The sequence below is a fragment of the Leuciscus leuciscus genome (assembly GCF_965113295.1).
Source record: "Leuciscus leuciscus genome assembly, chromosome: 22".
Lineage (NCBI taxonomy): Eukaryota > Metazoa > Chordata > Actinopteri > Cypriniformes > Leuciscidae > Leuciscus > Leuciscus leuciscus.
Genome location: NC_138746.1, coordinates 2,227,415 through 2,247,166, shown reverse-complemented (window position 1 = coordinate 2,247,166; position 19,752 = coordinate 2,227,415). Strand labels below are relative to the sequence as shown.

The following is a 19,752-nucleotide window of genomic DNA, read 5'->3' as shown; positions in this document are numbered from 1 at the left end:
ATAGATAGATAGATAGATAGATAGATAGATAGATAGATAGATAGATAGATAGATAGATAGATAGTTATTAGATAGAACGCAAGAACGATAGAGAAAGAGAGAGAGAAAGAGAGAGAGATAGATAGACAGATAGATAAAACGACGGCGGATAGATAGATAGTTATTAGATAGAACGCAAGAACGATAGAGAAAGAGAGAGAGAAAGAGAGAGAGAGAGCTAGATAGACATAAAACGACGGTGGATAGATAGAAAGATAGATAGATAGATAGATGTCTAAAAGAGGTCTTCCGTAATAGAAAATATTTAAAGGAAGCTGAAACCAAACTCAACGACCAAAACCACATTCAGTTGACTTCCACTTTTTCACAGTCGTCATGATCAGTCTGACAACAAACACACATTTCAAGCTTCGCCTTCAATTCCCTTCTTTAGAAATCATATCAACTACAGGCCCTGAAGGGAAGGTGAGTGAACTTACAGAATCATGCCTGATCGCTCAAAAGCTGCAGTCACAAGACACAGCTCAACGCGACAGACTTACATCATAGACGGAGGAAACAATGACCCCATTCTCAGTGGAGAGAGCCAACACCACCACATGTGACTGGAGAACCGGATCACACACCACTCAGCCAGACGTTCACTCAGCCTACCTGATGCTAACCGGCACAAACCGGCTAATGCATTCCAGGTCATCCGCAAACAAATTCCTCCTGCTTTCAGTGACTATGGACTTGCTAACCACAATGCTAATTATTTTCACGTTCATTTTAGGTCATAATGAACCTTAAAGCCTACAAAACTACACATGTACGATACTTTTGGCTCTTGATAATACGTACATACACTCATAGATATCATATATAAAGGCTAGATGTCTCGTGCGCGCTGCTGGCCAATGGAGGTCGACGTCCGCACGTGGCGGCCATCTTACCACAGGGTGCTCGCTCACTCGTTTAATGGTGCATGTACTTTTAAATAACCATAACTTGCTCAATTTTCTACCGATTTTTCAAACGGTTTGGTTTGTTATAAACGTCAGAGATGTAGTTATGACACTGCATACATACACTGCATACATATGAATAATTATAACATACATGTTCAAGCATTCGGAATTATAGCCACGTTAATAACGTTTGTAAGAAACCAGACCGTTTGTAAATCCGTCAAGATTTCAGCGAGATAAGAGGATTTGTGTGCATGCTGATCACTCACCTTAATTCACAGCTTCACTGTGACAAGATGGCCGAACGGTGATGCCGGAAGTGACAGCGCCATAAGACATCTAGCGTTTATATATGATATCTATGCATACACTCCTCTCAAGCTCATTTACATTTGACAGTCAAATACGCTATCAGTCAGCCTTGCTAACTGCAATGCTAATTATTTTTCACGTTCACTTTAGGTATATAATGAGCCTTAAAGCCTACAAAACTACACATGCACGATACTTTTGGCTCTGGATAATATGTACATACACTCCTCTCAAGCTCATTTACATTTGACAGTCAAATACAAGTGACATCTTGTCAGTTTGACACAGATGAGCAGCACAATGCATGTAAGACTCTCATGTAAGTAAGAAGTTAGATGAAGTTCAGAAGTTAGCACCTTCCTCCTGACGGGTGGAGTCCTCGGGGTTACTCTCACTGTCTGCGTCATAGCCTTCCTCTTCACCCAAGGGTGCAGCGCTGCTCACCTGAGCTTCATCCACCTCTTCAGAGAGATCTCCTGGGGGAGGAGCCGGCTCACCGCTGACCGGAGGCTTCTGAGTGAGAGACAGATGGATTATCATATAATTAAGAAATAACTAAAATAGATTCAACATTATTCTAAAATATTAATGGTAACACTTTACAATACGGTCTCATCAACATGAAGCAATACATTTGTTACAGTATTTATTCATCTTTGTTAATGTTAGTTAACTCCAGCTGTTCGTTGTTTGTTCACAGTGCATTAACTGATGTTAACAAATACAACTTTTGATTCTAATAATGTTATTAGTAAATGTTGAAATAAACATTAATTAAGATTAATAAATGCTGTAGAAGTATAGTTCATTCTTAGTTCATGTTGACTAAAGTTAACTAATGAAACCTTATTGTAAATTGTTACCAATATAACATTGTCAATATGATTATTAAAATGTTTACTTTATTATTATTATAACAGTAACTACTAGATGGAGGGAAGCATAATTATTAGTGCTGTCAAATCGATTAATCGTTTCAAAAATAAAAGTTTGTTTATATAATTATTTTATTTATATTATGTGTTTATTAATATGTAATATGTGTGTGTGTGTGTGTATACATATACATATACACATACACAAACATGTATATGTATGTATGTATATATATATATATATATATATATATATATATATATATATCAATAAATGTAATAATATATATACACATTATATAAACAAACTTTTATTTTAGAAGCGAGCACAATAGAAAATAAGAAATAATAATAATAAAATAGATGAAACAATTAATTAACTTATAATTAAACATGTTAATTCTTAATATATAGTATATATAATAAAATGGAGGGATGGATAATAATATAAAATAGTATAAATATAAATTAATTAAGGAACAATTAAAATTAAACAGATTAAACATGATTATATAATAAAATATTTAAAAAATAAATTCAATATGTAATAATTACTAACATTTTATTAATATGATTATTACAAAAATACATATTTTACGCCAAATATAGGAACCAACTACAGTAGTTAACCAAATATATGTGACATTATCAGGTAATTGTTTTGTGTGGACATTCAAAACCTTTGCCGAGTCTCTTCATCAGCACTTTCATTATGGTTTTTCTGAAGCACTGTGTAAAGTACATGACACAAAAACTGAAGACGATTTTTGACTGAAGAACGAGTCTTTTTATATATATATATATTGTACAAACTTTGTAGAAGTTGTGAAACACTGTACGCAAATCTGTTCAAAACACTGAATCACAATGATACCTAGCATGTACGTGTCATCATAATACCTCAAACCACTGCAGTTTGTTTTAAAACTTTAACATTTGGTAACTTTAGGCAATTAGAAGGACACTATCTGGTAGGTAAAAAATAAAGTACTTGGTGTTCAAGCATCAAAGTCGGTAAGAAAAGGCCACAATCACTCTCTCTTACACAAACACACACGGTACCCACTTCTAAATGTCAGTGCTTTCATTTCCCCACAGTGCAACTTCAAATATCAGAAGTTAAAATACAGCAGTGAAACAGATTAAAGCAAATCCGGCAAACTCTTACCTTCAAGAAAACGAGCCCTTTCCAGAATAAAGAAATAAAGTAAACAATCCTTATAACATTGCTTCTGGTGTCTTTGTTAGAGAGACAAAGTTAGTGATTTCAGAAAGCTGGTAAAAAAACTAAAACAAAAGAAAATATTATTTTGGTCACAGGACCACATCAGCTGACGGTTTCCACATAAAATATATCCTCCATGCACCCCACGCTGCTCAATCACACAAACAGCCTCATTATCCGTTTATATTTGGCCAGGGGTCACATTTTATTTCATAAAGCAGATTTACTTATTGAAGTAACATGAGTGCCAAAACAAATCTTACTTAAGTCCAAATGATAGTTTTATTTGAGAATTACTCGGTGATGTGTTCCACTACAGACGAGAATGATCCGACGAAAAACCCTCAATCTTTTTAAGGTTGCAATAGAGAGGATTTACTGAGAGGACAATTATATAAATCTTGCAAAAGATTGTAGAAGAAGTCTTTGAAGACTTTGTAGACGTTTTTAAAGACGTACAAATAAAAATAACTTAAAGGCGTCATGAATTGAGAAATCTAGTTTGACATGTTAGAGGTCATTGTACAATAAAAATATCCTGTAAGTTTCAGAACTCAAAACTTTCTCTTTAGTCCAAATATAGCTTTTATTGTAATCAAGCTCCGAAAGACGAATCCTTATGGATTTTATCACATTATGGCATAATAGTGTGACGAAAGACCGAGATGAGCGATTTCAGGCCCTAATTTATCAATCTAAGCGCATGGTCTAAAGCGCAGGGCACAAGTTCACTTAGGGCGTCCGAATCCACTTTTGCTAGTTTAACGATGGGAAAAATGGTCGGGTGCATGGTCTAAAAGGGTTGTTCCTATTCTCTTAATGAGTAATGGTTGTGTTTTGGAGTTACGTGCATTAAACCAATCAGAGTCTCATCTCCCATTCCCTTTAAATGCCAGTTGCGCTCGTGCCATGGCAGATTCGCTATTTACATGACGGAATTTGATAGTGGAAAGACCGAACGCGTCTCCAGAGCGCAAACGGATCTGCTCGTGCGCGAGGTAAAAGTGCGCAAGCAGATCATCTACGGGACAAGCCGGATTCCACCATATCTTTATGTACACAATTATAATCTTTTACATTGTAATCCTTTTATTTAAAATATTTGGCATGTTTGTGTGCTGCTGTGCGTCCCTGTGTGTGTAATAAGCAGAGTGTACGCGTGTTGTGGACCTGCCTACAGGCGCACATTACTAACGCGCTCTTTAAATAACCAAAAAAAAATATTGCGCCATTGACTTTATACCAGGTTTCAGTTGGTCAATGGCTCAGTCTATTTCAGCTCCTCAAAATAGCAATGCGCCAACAATGCGCCAGAACACTCCTCGTTTTCAGAACAGCAGCCCATGGGCGAAAATGCATTTGCTATTTAAACACTGTGGCGCAGGACGTGAAAATGATAACTGCGTCGGACTGAAACTAGCAAAAAACACTTGCACCGCGCTTAGCGCTGCATTGCACCGGGTGTAAGATAGGGCCCTAAAAAATAACATTCCCTTCCAAAGGATCCTAATGATAGGAAAGTGCTTATTTAATTTTAACTATGTGAATGTCTCAGTAGAGCATTATTTGCAACATACTAGGGCTGCTCGATCATGGCAAAAATCATAATAATCACGATTATTTTTGGTCAATATTGAAATCACTTTTTTTATTTTATTTTTTTTATTGGTGGGCGATATGATCAAAGTCTTTAAAACGATTACATAAAACAAGCAAACAGTCAGCAATACAATAAGAACAAAGAAACTAATTACAAACAAAACAGACAAATAACAACAGCAGAACGAAAATACAAATTAAATAAACATAGTTTTAAGTATTAGAGTGGTATTCAGGGGTGCGTTTCCTGTATAACGACGTAACTCGTTGCTTAACTACCATAGTACGATGAATCATGGAAGAAATCAACTAGCTAGTCACGACTGTTTCCTGAAACCTTACATGCACACTCTTTAATAACAACGCTTTAAATCTCTTGACAAACTCAAAGACGTAAATTACATTTGTATATATTCTAAATAAAACATATAGACTGTACTGAATGCCAGCTTGCTTATTTTCCTCAAGATAAGGAATTATTGAGTCCACATGTCATGCAAAAAAGAAACTATATGCAACTTTGTGATGTGTTAAATGCAATGTGATGAAAGCCAGACTCAAACCTGTAAAGCACGGGAACACATGTGCCCTTCACCAAGCATACCTCTGACAGGGACAACACAGATTTATTAAACAAGCAACCAAATTACCTTGTCAGGTTTCTCCTCGATGACATCTGGACTGCAGAACATCTCAGCCAGAGCCACACGTAGTAAGGAATCAAACAGAGGAACTGCCAGTTCAGAGTTCACGACTCCAGATCGAGAGAGCTGATCCCTGACCTCACACAGGGTCTCGTCCACAGACTGCAGCTGTGAGAAAGAGCGTGGAAAAATTACACTCATAGAGAATAAGACGTTGTCACTCGCTTCAAAATGTCAATAAATAGCTCTGTTCCAAAACCTAGTTTGCATACATAGACAGTCCCTGTATTTTAAGGAATTAAGACACACTCCTGATGCAACATCACATTTATACACCCGTATAAAGAAGGTAATCACAGTGAAATGAGCTCAGTGAAAAGAAAAATTATGATGTCTAATAAATCTATCTATTCTGCTTTTGCTATTTTGTGCATATCTGCGTGATGACTCCGATCTTCAACCAGACGGAACTGGATAAATATTCTGAATGTTCTGATCCAATCTGACTTGACCTGTAATGTTGCCTGAGTCATAATCATACACTGTTTGCTCGTTGGCCAGAGGAGAACGGAGCGACTGAGCCTGGTTTCTCCCAAGGGTTTTTTCTCCATTCTGTCAGTGATGGATTTTTGGTTCCTTGCCACTGTTGCCTTTGGCTTTTGGCTTGCTTAGTAGGGGACATTTAATATTCAACAATATTATTGATCTGATCAGCTGGACGATGACATCACTGTTTTCTCCAGAGCAGCTATATACAGTATATATATATTAACTAAATAACTTTTTTACCAAAAAAATTAACCATCACTGAACTTACTTAAAGGAACACACCGACTTTTGTGACTTTAGCTTATTCACCGTATCCCCCAGAGTTAGATAAGTCCATACATACCCTTCTCATCTCCGTGCGTGCCGTAACTCTGTCTGACGCACCCACCGCTAGCCTAGCTTAGCACAAAGACTGGAGGTAAACGGCTCCAGCTAGCATACTGCTCTCAATAAGTGACAAAATAACGCGAACATTATCCTGTTTACATGTTGTGATTTGTACAAATAACAAGGTAACATGAGACACAGCCATCTTCTAACCGTATACATACTGGGAACTATATTTTCAGAAGGCGAAGCACTGCTACTTGGGCGGAGTGATTTTGTACACGCTGTGACTATACAAATCACAACATGTAAATAGGAAAATGTTGGTGTTATTTTGTCACTTATTGGGAGCAGTATGCTAGCTGGAGCTGTTTACCTCCAGTCTTTGTGCTAAGCTAGGCTAGCAGTGGGTGCGTCAGACAGAGTTACGGCACGCACGGAGATGAGAAGGGTATGTATGGACTTATCTAACTCTGGGGGATACGGGGAATGAGCTAAAGTCCCAAAAGGTCGGCGTGTTCCTTTAAGCTGGACTTTGACGCTATTTTCTTCTAGATCTACTGTACATCATAAACTTTGTTGCATTATTTTCCTGTTATCTCTGTAAAGCTGCTTTAAAACAATCTATATTGTAAAAAATGCTATATAAATAAAGCTGACTTGACTTGTATACATATGTATGCTTATTAAGCCTAAAAGTTTACAATAGATACAGTGCGCAACAGATATCATCATCATCAGCAGCATAGTATGCGCATAAAACAAAAGCTTTTCAGCATTAAAGTTTAAATGACAGGTAATTAGAGATTATGACAGAATTTTTATTAAGTCTAACGTAAACAAGAATTTTTTTTACCGGTGATAACTTCTGGAGAGAAATAGCGCAGACACTGGACAAGAATGAAACTTTCCAAAGCGCATGTGTTACAGTAAGTGTTTGTGCTCACTATCAAATGTAGTATACACTGAAAGGCTGTGCATTCAGCTGTACGAATACACTAGGCATTCACATAAAAGCTGAAGTATACTTTGGGCTTTAGGGTATTAAGTTTTTAGCTTTACAGCATATCACACTTAGCTGATTTCACACTTCGGAAATCAACTGTTGAGTCTCGACTCAATCTTATGTTCGAATGTGTGAACATCCTCTTATTATTCAGCTCACTAGGGTTTGAAACAGAGCTAGTATCCATGTCAACTGTACCTGAAAGGAAAGGTCTGGTTCAAGTCTCTGTAGGGCTGAATTGGCACTGTGGAGGCAAATAGCCAAAAGAGCTTCCAGCAGTCGGATACTCTGGAGCGGCCATTCCTCTTCAAGCCTGTGCGTTGGGTCACTTAACTTGCTTTCGACCTGAGAAGGGCTGAGAGTGTCACTTAGTTCATGCTGTTGAGTTTCCGCTGTCCCTGCAGTTGTCGGTATATTGTCAAACTGCCCTGTAAGAGCTTGAGTGGGAGAGTCTACATGAGGTGGACTGCTTTTGCCTTTAGTCTCCCTCTTTTTCTTAAGTTTGCAGTCTTTGTTTTTAGATGTGAGTTTCTGGATGACCATCGTCATTAGACGTGAACAGACATCTAGTCCTCCCAGTCTGAAGAACTGCCTCTGAAACACTGGACTGGCCATGTACACCCAACGGCAAACTGACCAAACATCGGCAGCCCTCCGTACCTGCTCTTTAGAGGGAAGAGCCACATTGTCTGGGGAAAGGCAAGGCAGGCGCCCACCCAATGGTTCACTAGCTGTACTATCATATCCGGAAGTGTCTTCAGACTCATTTGCAGAGTCTCTGTCGGAGTCCGGCTCCTTGCTCACGCATAGGAAGGCGACGCACAGAAAAAGGTTGATCGTGTTCAAATGTGCCTCGCCCCGGTTATGTCCTACTGCACTTGTTCCACTTTTGCCCTTTGGGTGAGGGCAAGCCTCTTTCAAGCCTTCGTAAAACTTCGTGAGGCTCTGGGGAACGTCACCAGCCCCACGTGAACTCAGTTCCTCGAACAGTCCAAGGACGGCTTCCCTCTCCTGAGCTTCGGCTCTTTCTAGCTCATGCACGGCAGATTCTGTGTGATGGTGCCACGCTTTCAAGATAAGCGTCTCGAACACTTTTAGCACCCACGGACGAGTGCAGTCCAAGTAGATCAACTCTGTGACCTGGTTCAGCCCGTTACAACTCAGGAACAGGTCGCGTACCACCCGGCTGAGTTGGAACAAAACACCAGAAGTTATAAATTCACATTTGGAATCACAGTTTATTTTAAAATCCCCCGGTAGTTAATAATTTTATCCCCTAAAACTCATCTTTGATCACCAAAAATTACATATTGAAATGTTTTTTCCTTGAAAAAAAAAATCTTCATGCCTTAAAATATCTTGAATGTAACTCGACACCCTTGCCTCATTTACTATTGATCTGTTGATTCATTGATCTGATTGGTTACAAGGTAGTTTGTGACGTCAGAAACACCAGTGATTTCAAACCGTGTTTTTGCGACTGTTTTTGGTTCACTGCAGTTTTAAGGAGAAAATACTCAGCAATGCTGTCGACTTGTGAATTTACACATGGTTTGTCTTAAATCATATTCAAAACACATATAAACAACAGTAAAAACTTGATTTTCACCACAGGGGGACTTTACAGGCTGATTTAAAGAACCGTGAATAATAATCAGAAACAGAAATAGAGGAAATACAACCATACCTTGACTTGAGCAGAGCAGGCAGAGTCTGAAGATAAACCAGCAGTACCTCAACCGGCAGGCAATGGCTATGGTAGCTGCAAACCTGGCTACAAGTAGTTGTCACACCAAGTTGCTGGGCATGATGGCTCAGTTCCACACCCCGCTGTAGCACAGGGTTAAATATATGAGTGTAGAGTTGCCACTGCACAACTGCATTGCCTCGCAAAGTCAGCTGGCATACATGACTGGCAATCTGTTGACTCAAATGCCGGTCCTCCCCAAACACAAGCTCCTGATAGGCCTCTAAAGCATCCCACTTCCATAGCATATCTTCAGCTCCTCCACTGGGCAGGATACCTTGGAAACGATAAGATGGAGATGGGGATGTGGATGTGGATAAGTTCAATTCCTTCTTAGGTCCGTAGCCTTGTAGAGTCTCATCTAGCCCAGGTAACTGGCTGCTATCCAAAGTGCAGATGTTGCAGGAGGCAAGCTTGGCCTTTTCAGAGGGCTGACCACCTCCAAGCTGTTCTAAGACAAGTCTACTAAGGACACTCAAAACGTGGGATTGGTAGCTCCGCAGTCCTGGCGCCTGAAATGCTTGGAGCATGGGTCCGATTACAGATCTTGGATCCATGCAGCAACAGATGCCAACAGCTTGAACTCCTGCAAGCACCTGCAACACGGCAGGACCCGAGGGCGAAAGGCGTTGAAAAAGACGCAAACACTGGTGGGCACAAGCCGCAAGGCAACAACAGCGTTCAGGGTAACGCACTTCTCCGTCATGACCTTCAGAGTCCTCTTCAAAGGGATTAAGTCGTGCTGCTTGCTTGAAAGCAGATACTGGCAGTCCTGAGAGGTCACGATGATGGTGCAAAAAGTGGGAGTATTCGCAGCGCCGGTGTCGACGGCGTGCACAAACAGACTGGTGTAGCTGCTCCGACTTGGCTCTCTTCACGGCACTGATTATCTTAAGCACATTGGCTATCAGACAACGCAGGTGCTCTGACGCCTCATTGCCGATTTCTGAATCTCGAGCTTCTGCTAAGGCCTCAAGGCGCAGAGCTGTTGCCTCGAAGAGCTCCAAGCCACGGTGTTGCACAAATTCATGAACTAACTCAAGAGATTGACTGAAAAAGAAAGGGTTGGAAGCAGAGGACTGCAAGCAACCCAGTAGAAGTTGTAGGACACCCTCCAAGAGTTCTGGCAGTAGCAAAGCCCGATGGCGAAACCTTGAAAAGGAAAAATCTTCTTGTATCTCTTGCAGAGTCTTCTTTGGCCTTGGAGCGAAAGGGTCAGCTTGCCTTTCTAAACAGGTACGAATCTTTAATGTTGCTCTGAGGAGGTCAGTCAAGCTTCGACGCAGATTATCAGGCAGTGTCTCGTTTTGACCCACATCTACAAACAACAAGTGCAGAATGGTGCGTAAAAGCATTCTTTGAACAAGTGCGATTGGCTCCTCAGTCCAGCCTCCAGCTAGCTCATCGATCCCACCTCCACCACCGGGACAACAGCAGTCACCAAACTCTGTGAGTATCTCTGTGAGCGTGGGAACGACGCTGACTGCCAAGCCTGGGTTATGATTGATGGTCATGTCAAATTTGCAGACCTTTTCCAGAAGGGAGAGCAGAACATGGCAAAGGTCAAAAGGCGAGTTCTCCATTCGGTTGAAGATGGAAAGAGTTGTCGGGTCTGTTAGCATGTTAGGATCCAGTGTGTGAGATCCAAATAGCCTCATGTGAGGTTGGGATGGCTCAATGGTGCTCATGGCTTCGAGAGTGGGATGTTGCAGTGCTGGTTGTGATGGATTGTTGGACTGGTGAAGCTGGCAACTTACACGAATGGCCGAACTGTGGAATCTGCGATGCTTGCTCCCAGTGTTTGTGGTTTTATCGTCCGAGTTGGCTTCAGAATCTGACGTGGAGAGCTGAGATTTGCGTGCATCCTTTACAGAGTATCGCTGAGCAGTTCTGCGTGAACGCCGTGACTTCCAGGAGCCAGATAAACGCTTCCCAGAGTTCTGCACATCACATCTATCTTGCCCCGCCTTTTGAGGGATGGTCTTTCCCTCTTGGCATAGAAACACCTCAAGTAATGAAGGCAGGGTGAAATCTAAGATATAAAAAAAAAAAAGCAGAGAAGGAAAGGAAGAGGTTTAAACCAGTTATACAACCAGGTTTTATTAGAGCAAGTCATGATGACCTCCAGAGGGTCTGTTTACAACCCAATTACGGGAACTAATAACTCAACAATGTGGAAAGCAGCTGCTAGAAAAGATTAGCATGCCTGCACTAAATACCTTCGGTCTCAAGCTCAATGAAAAATCTTATCCTTTCCATCATCCTTTAACTGTACTGTTTCATAATTAAAGCCATCTCATGGTTTCACTTGTTGTTCATGCAGGCAGCTACTTAACAATTCATGGCGTCCTCGCAAGAACACCGCCATCATATGCTTTATAAAACATATCATGTAGAAGTATATCAGATTTCCAGCTGAATGCAATGCCAGGATGCCATTTAATATTAACACTTAATCATTTAATTCAAAGTTCAAGGTGGGTTACAGTATACCTCTAGTACATTCTCAAAATTAAGATTGTTAAAAGGATGCATTATAGTGACTCTCACCTGGGGCTTTCTCCTCCTGAACGGGAATCTTCCAGACCAGAGGTAGCAGAGACAACAAGAGTGTAAGCAGCTCTTCCCGACAGGTCAACTCCTGAGTAAAAGGTTTGAGAGGTTAATTCTGGATTCTTCACTCTGCAAATCCAATCAAAAACAGTCTCCTAGTGTTGACGGCCACCTAGAAGCGGATTACTTTTCTCACTTTCTCACTTAGCAAGCTAGTTTCCAGCGCTATGCAAAAGATGGACAATTACAGACAATAAAAACTGTATCTGAAGGTTTTCCTTCCAATGGCTTCGTTGGACATGAGGTCTCTAAATACTGGCTCCGCCCTCAGCAAGAAAGCATTCCTCACAAGGAGAAGAGAAAGCACTCTGACACGTGTGAATTAAAAGCAAATACAAGGGGCTGCCTGTCACAGTGCTGTGTGACCCCAGGTAAACATGCATCTGGCAGAAAACTCATGAGGTAATTAGCAAAGTGGCTGAGGAGCCATTTCGAGCCACTACTATGCAAACACACAGGCGATTGATGTTGTGTTGAGTGATAGCTAATCAGTGCCGAGTTCAGAGAAAAGGCTCGTGTCTTGTGAGTAAGAACCACTCCAGACACGATTCATTAGAACTCTCACTTCAAAGAGAGAGAATGAAGGAGAGGAAAAACATTGGGATCAAATACACAGATGATTTTCTTCGACATAATGCCAAAACTTCTGATTAACAGGAACTAATTTTGACTCATGCATCAGTTTAAAACATTTGAAAAGACCATTTAAATGTCAAGTGCTTAAACAAAAAAGCTTCACGTTTCTCTAGAAAACTAGCTCTGTTTGCCTGTATTGTAAATGCATTTTTGCATTTATTGTAAACTGAGTGGAAATTATTTCCTGTGGTAATTAATAAGTAGAATATTTATGTTAAGAAATGTCAGTGTTATTTTAGTATAATTTCAATGCTATTATGGTTTTAGTAATATATATATATTGTTTAATTAATTTTTATTTTTATATTTTCTGTTTCCATTTCAATTTTAGTTTAAGTTTTAGTAGTTTTGATGAGACTTTGTCATTACAACAGTCTTTTATCATCTTTATTTCAGTTTTAATTGTAGTTATTTTTGACCATCAAGCTGAACTAAATGAAAATTAGAAATGTTGCATTGGCAACTAGCTGAAATATGTCAAGGTTTTCTTATATTTTATTTCAGTTAAAGTTGATTTTATTTCAACAGAAATGTTTTTTTATGGTTTTAGTTTTAGTTAACTATAATAACCCTAGTCTACACTCACACACTGCCCATTACAATGAGCTAAGCTGTCTGCATGTCATGCATGTAAAAACAACATTGCTTGCTAGGAGTCTTCTAGTTATGCAGTCACGATGTGCTGTTCGCTTGCAGTGTGTCTAGAGAGAGATGGATGTCTGCACTTAGGGCTTCACTGCTCTAAAGCAATGATTTTCCAGTACATTTCCTCATGTCTGCAAGTAAAGACCAAGAAAGAAACAGCGAGAATACATTCGCAGGGCCCATTCATTAAGCCTGCAATCAGGCCATAAAATAGATTTTTAAAAAATAATACAGCATGAATGAACACAATAGTCTAATGTCAAGCTCTGTTATGACTGTGACGCATATCGCCATGCTATTTCAGAACAACGCCAGCAATTGGAAAGGAATTAATTCCCTCAATAACGGACACTTCCTTATAATAATACGTACATTTCAATGACAAAAGATTCTATTTCAAATAAATGCTGTTCTTTTAAACTTAGAACCATTATTAATAGTTGATCATCAATAATAATCGATAATAACTGAGCAGCAAATCATGAAAAAGGATCATGTGACACTGAAGAATGGAGAAATGATGCTGAAAATTCAGCTTTTGATCACAGGAATAAATTACATCATACAATATATTCACATAGAAAACAGCTGCTTTAAATTGAAATAATTTTCTATCAAATAAATGCCGCCTTGGTGAGCAGAAGAGACTTCTTTCAAAAACATAAAAAAAAATCTTAATTATACCAAACTTTTGACCTTCAATGTATGGTTAAAAATATACGATAGTCAACAACTGAAGTGGATCAAAAACCTTTCATCAAAGTTATACATGAATTTTGTCTTAGGACAACTTTGGTGAACTTTTTTGATCCACTTCAAATGTTGACAACTGTATATTAAAATGAAGTTTATCTAACCGACCTGGTCAATGACGGAGTCCAAGGTGCTGAGGAGCAGGAATCCACGTCCACGCACAAGATATTCTCCCAGAGCCACCATGTGACTCTCCTCCTCGTCCTCGGCCCGCTGGGCCACGGCGCTACACAACTGGTGCACATCCGTGAGGAACTCCCGAGCCAGTGTGTTACTGGCCCCACTCATGTCCGAGCTAATGGAGGAAAGAAAACGAGAGCGTGAATGCATGTGAATCACCTGCTAGGGCGCTCAAACAATCTCAGGGCTTTAGTTTCAGATACATTACAAAGTTCTCTTTTTGTCTAAATTAACAAGAAATAAAACAAGTGAAACTGCTCAATAAATAAAACAAGTGAAACTGCTCAGGTGGTTTCATGTTCCATAAAATCATTTTAGGTACAAGAAAATCTGCTACTGTTTTTCATATTTACACGTAATTTTGCAGTCTGTCAACAGCCTTTGAACAGGAGTGCAGTTAAGATGCTGACTTAGGAGGTTTTGCTCAATCCTTTGAATAATGCAGGTAACCATTCAAAAATGCCCTGAGTCTCGATCACCCCCTGGTGGCTGGTCCCAGTATAGCTCATAAACCCTGAGTCTCGATCGCTCCCCGGTGGCTGGTCCCAGTATAGCTCATAAACCCTGAGTCTCGATCGCCCCCTGGTGGCTGGTCCCAGTATAGCTCATAAACCCTGAGTCTCGATCACCCCCCGGTGGCTGGTCCCAGGATAGCTCATAAGCCCTGAGTCTCGATCGCCCCCCGGTGGCTGGTCCCAGGATAGCTCATAAACCCTGAGTCTCGATCGCCCCCGGTGGCTGGTCCCAGTATAGCTCATAAACCCTGAGTCTCGATCGCCCCCCGGTGGCTGGTCCCAGTATAGCTCATAAGCCCTGAGTCTCGATCGCCCCCTGGTGGCTGGTCCCAGGATAGCTCATAAACCCTGAGTCTCGATCACCCCCCGGTGGCTGGTCCCAGTATAGCTCATAAGCCCTGAGTCTCGATCGCCCCCCGGTGGCTGGTCCCAGGATAGCTCATAAACCCTGAGTCTCGATCGCCCCCCGGTGGCTGGTCCCAGTATAGCTCATAAGCCCTGAGTCTCGATCGCCCCCCGGTGGCTGGTCCCAGTATAGCTCATAAGCCCTGAGTCTCGATCGCCCCCCGGTGGCTGGTCCCAGTATAGCTCATAAACCCTGAGTCTCGATCGCCCCCCGGTGGCTGGTCCCAGGATAGCTCATAAACCCTAAGTCTCGATCACCCCCTGGTGGCTGGTCCCAGGATAGCTCATAAGCCCCGCCCACTCCATGTAGTCTAATGGGACGTGAGGCAAACTAAACAAACAAATTACACTTCAAATAAATTTTTTCCAAAGATGTTTTCTGTTATTTTAGGTAGTTTTATAAGTTTAAGTGATTGGTTTTTTTTAAATAAGTTTGGTCTTAGTTAGTTATTTGATGCTATAAAAACGTGAGTATGACATCATGATTGACAGCTTCTCTGAGCAAAGTAGTTACTAGGTGCGTTTCCATTACAGATTTGCGCATAACTTTTGCGATTTTTTCTAAATGTCGACAAAAAACTATTGCGAAATGACGGCTTTTCCGTTAACCCATGTTACGCGACTAAAACTACATTTTTTCCTCTTGCGATAAGTCATTTAAAAAATCATGGCGACGGACGTTGGTAGGTTTGCGTATATCCCAGCCACTGCACTGGCCATTATTATTAATGGAAGGAGAAGTATGTGTGTTGTCCAAGCATTAATGGCAAGGAAAGACCCTTATACTTGTGAGCGGCACATATGATTTTTTATGAATTTAATAAAGAACTCTGTCTCATATTCTGTCCAAACACACCGCGTCATCTACGTCAGGTGACCTGTAAATGCGCAAAAACTGTTTCCATTGCAGTTTTGCGAAATAGCGTAAACATTTTTTTGCGATAAATGGGAGTTTCCATTGGGCGTATTTTCAATTCGCAATTTCAATTTGCGCAATTTGAAGGGTAATGGAAACGCGGCTACTGAGGCACCAATGGACTTTTTGGGGGTATTTTCTAAAAGAGATTGGAGCTTCAACTTTAATTTCTATATTTCTATTATTTCACACCGGTATCTTTTTTTTTTTTTTTTTCATTCTATGCAGGGCTCGAAATTAACTTTTTTACTTTGTAGCACTGGTGCTCCCAACTTCAAAAAGTTAGGAGCACCAGCAAAAAATTAGGAGCACCCACCAAAGATTAAGGACCCAGAGAGTATATTCAACTACACAATATTCTTATTAATCACAGAAGAACTTGAATTGGAACTAGACTTAAAGATTATAGTTTGGATATAAACACTGATGTCTACAGAAGCGATCAAAATAGAGAAAAGCACCTTTTGAAAGTAACATGGAGCTTCAAATAACAATTGTATCGATTACATTGTTACACCACTAGGTGGCGACAAGTGACAAATGTATTTGTTATTAAATCATTCATTCAAGAGATTCGTTCAAAAAACGCTGATTCATCCATTAATGAAACAAGCAAAGTATTTATTATGATTTTAATCGTATATTGCTATATAATACTAAGTATTAATATTAATAAAAAATAAATAAAAAATAAAAAACACATCCTCACCATCAGCATTGGCGTGTTCCACCTCTTTAGGTGACGGCTTACAAAAGAAATCGGTCAGCGTTCGTTTCATCTTCTCTCTTAGGAGCCGATCACACCAAACACGTTTTTCAGGTTTGATCACACAGAACGAGCAGTGCGCTGCGGTTTTTATGTTGCTAGGCAACCACCGAAACAGCTGTCCTGTCAGTCAAGTAAACGTCAAAGTGGCCTTTTAAATTTCGCGCGGTAGTCAGCTCCCTGTCACGTGACAACAGAGCGCAGTGATTGGAAATGGGAGTGATTGACAGCTAATATTAGCCAATCTAAAATCTGCTTTAAAGTTAAGAACATAAGGATGAAGTTTGATTGGTTATGTAACATTGGATGGAATGATGGTCCGGCCACCGCGTATCAGCGCACATAAGGTACACACTGTGCCGTAATTTGCGAACGCTTAGTAGAGAAATGGAAACAGGTCGCACCACAACCATTATTTACACTCGCACAAATGCTCCCAAATATATTTTTAGGTCGCACAGATTAAATTTCAGGAGCATATGCGACCAAAATGGTTGCAATTTCGAGCCTTGCTATGGTACGCACACAGACTATGACAGTGTTTTTTCTGCAGTGAAAATATTTCTGTGAAGAGCATCAAAGGTTTCTATTTACAATGTGTTTTTGCAGCGTTGAACTTTGTAGCCAATCACAGACACAGTTGAACATGTGAACGCAACGGCCAATCAGAGGTGTTGAAGTGAGAATCTGCTCAACACCGCTCAAAGCGGCAGAGATTTGTTCAGTGAGAGTTCTACAGGCTCGCGATCAATCCTTTAATTATAAGTTACAAAGTATAAACACAAAATCAGTAAGAGATTCATTGCACAGCGTAGACAGCTTCACTGATTATAATGGGTTTTGAAGTAATTGACAGATTCAGTGAAATCTTTCCAAACATGAAGCATTTATGAACCTCTTGTCCAACAAAAGACAACATTTAATAAATCAATCAATGAATTTCAATCTTTTGTTTATTCAGCTTCAGCGATGATGCCCAATCGGGATTTCCTGGAATGATGTGTGTTATTGTACTTCTGCGGCGGGGGCATATTTGGTGTGTGTGTGTGTGAGACGCCCTCTGGTGTTCAGATGATTTGGCATGCGTGTGTGTGAGACGCCCTCTGGTGTTCAGATGATTTGGCGTGTGTGTGTGTGAGACGCCCTCTGGTGTTCAGATGATTTGGCGTGTGTGTGTGTGACGCCCTCTGGTGTTCAGATGATTTGGCGTGTGTGTGTGTGTGTGTGTGTGTGTGTGTGTGTGTGTGTGAGAGAGAGACGCCCTCTGGTGTTCAGATGATTTGGCGTGTGTGTGTGAGACGCCCTCTGGTGTTCAGATGATTTGGCGTGTGTGTGTGTGTGAGACGCCCTCTGGTGTTCAGATGATTTGGCGTGTGTGTGTGTGTGAGACGCCCTCTGGTGTTCAGATGATTTGGCGTGTGTGTGTATGTGAGACGCCCTCTAGTGTTCAGATGATTTGGCATGCGTGTGTGTGAGACGCCCTCTGGTGTTCAGATGATTTGGCGTGTGTGTGTGTGAGACGCCCTCTGGTGTTCAGATGATTTGGCGTGTGTGTGTGTGTGAGACGCCCTCTGGTGTTCAGATGATTTGGCGTGTGTGTGTGTGTGTGTGTGTGTGTGTGTGTGTGTGAGAGAGAGACGCCCTCTGGTGTTCAGATGATTTGGCGTGTGTGTGTGAGACGCCCTCTGGTGTTCAGATGATTTGGCGTGTGTGTGTGTGTGAGACGCCCTCTGGTGTTCAGATGATTTGGCGTGTGTGTGTGTGTGAGACGCCCTCTGGTGTTCAGATGATTTGGCGTGTGTGTGTGTGTGAGACGCCCTCTGGTGTTCAGATGATTTGGCGTGTGTGTGTGTGTGAGACGCCCTCTGGTGTTCAGATGATTTGGCGTGTGTGTGTGTGTGTGTGTGTGTGTGTGTGTGTGTGTGTGTGTGTGTGTGTGTGTGTGAGAGAGAGACGCCCTCTGGTGTTCAGATGATTTGGCGTGTGTGTGTGAGACGCCCTCTGGTGTTCAGATGATTTGGCGTGTGTGTGTGTGTGAGACGCCCTCTGGTGTTCAGATGATTTGGCGTGTGTGTGTGTGAGACGCCCTCTGGTGTTCAGATGATTTGGCGTGTGTGTGTGTGTGAGACGCCCTCTGGTGTTCAGATGATTTGGCGTGTGTGTGTGTGTGTGTGTGTGTGTGTGTGTGTGTGTGTGTGTGTGTGTGTGTGTGTGTGAGACGCCCTCTGGTGTTCAGATGGAGAAGCATTTACTACCGATCAGCTGTGCATAAAATAATAACAGCCTTTGCCAAATCACGTGCGTTTTCATTTCGATGAATCGTGCAGCCCTACTGATACTGTATGTCAAATGATCAGTGCAGTAAATCTTGGAGTGTAAATGCAATATAACAGACCATTTTTGACCCATGAAAAACCCTGTATGACTATGTGAGGCCTGACAGGAACTACAGTGATGTTATGCAACAAGATTAGGCTTCAGGGACAGCAGATCCTGTCATCAGACACTGACTCAAGCGTACTGTATCGCATCAACCAGTTATTCCATCCACCACATCAACCGCTGGACGCGCTTCAGCCGTCTCACGTTACCTAAACACAGTCAGTAGAACAAACAGTCTCAAGAAGCGCAAGCATTCCCAAACACTGATTTAACCATCATTTTGAAGACATAAAGAGAGATCTCAATAAACATCCATCATATTACACTACAAAATCAAAAGAATAAATGCTAAAATAAATGAAAAAGGATATTTTCACAAAATTATATTTCACATCAGAACAATGAAAATATAATTTTTTACATATTTATATCAGCACATTTTCCATTTCAAAATTCACTGCTTTTTTGACAAAAATGTCCAGAATTTTCAGACTATATTTAGCATGATTCATGCAGCATTAGCCTATATTTGTTATATAGTACAATCATATGTAAATATTTTCTCAAGCTTTTTGTTTTTCCATTTGATTTTCTTGAAGTGATAACATGCGCTTGCATGATGAGATGAAACTGAAACGCTTTATAACCTGCATATATTCACCTCTGACACGTCGGTTTGATGCTGTAATTGTGGTTTGATGCTGTAA

The 19,752-nt window shown here is 40.8% G+C and overlaps 1 protein-coding gene across 8 annotated transcripts in view; it reads right to left on the bottom strand.

Annotated features, from left to right (window-relative positions):
- Positions 1-19,752, bottom strand: part of lyst (lysosomal trafficking regulator) — a 112,303-nt gene that overhangs the window by 67,787 nt on the left and 24,764 nt on the right. For 7 of the 8 annotated variants that reach the window (XM_082153241.1, XM_082153238.1, XM_082153240.1 and 4 more), the window contains 6 exons: positions 13,990-14,176; positions 11,785-11,875; positions 9,175-11,266; positions 7,686-8,673; positions 5,612-5,773; positions 1,619-1,775 (listed from right to left, as the gene is read on the bottom strand). In XM_082153241.1, coding sequence (XP_082009367.1) covers positions 1,619-1,775; positions 5,612-5,773; positions 7,686-8,673; positions 9,175-11,266; positions 11,785-11,875; positions 13,990-14,169 — 3,670 coding nt within the window. In that variant the 5' untranslated portion in view covers positions 14,170-14,176. The remainder of the gene's footprint in view (positions 1-1,618; positions 1,776-5,611; positions 5,774-7,685; positions 8,674-9,174; positions 11,267-11,784; positions 11,876-13,989; positions 14,177-19,752) is intronic. The other variant, XM_082153239.1, reaches the window with a different exon arrangement.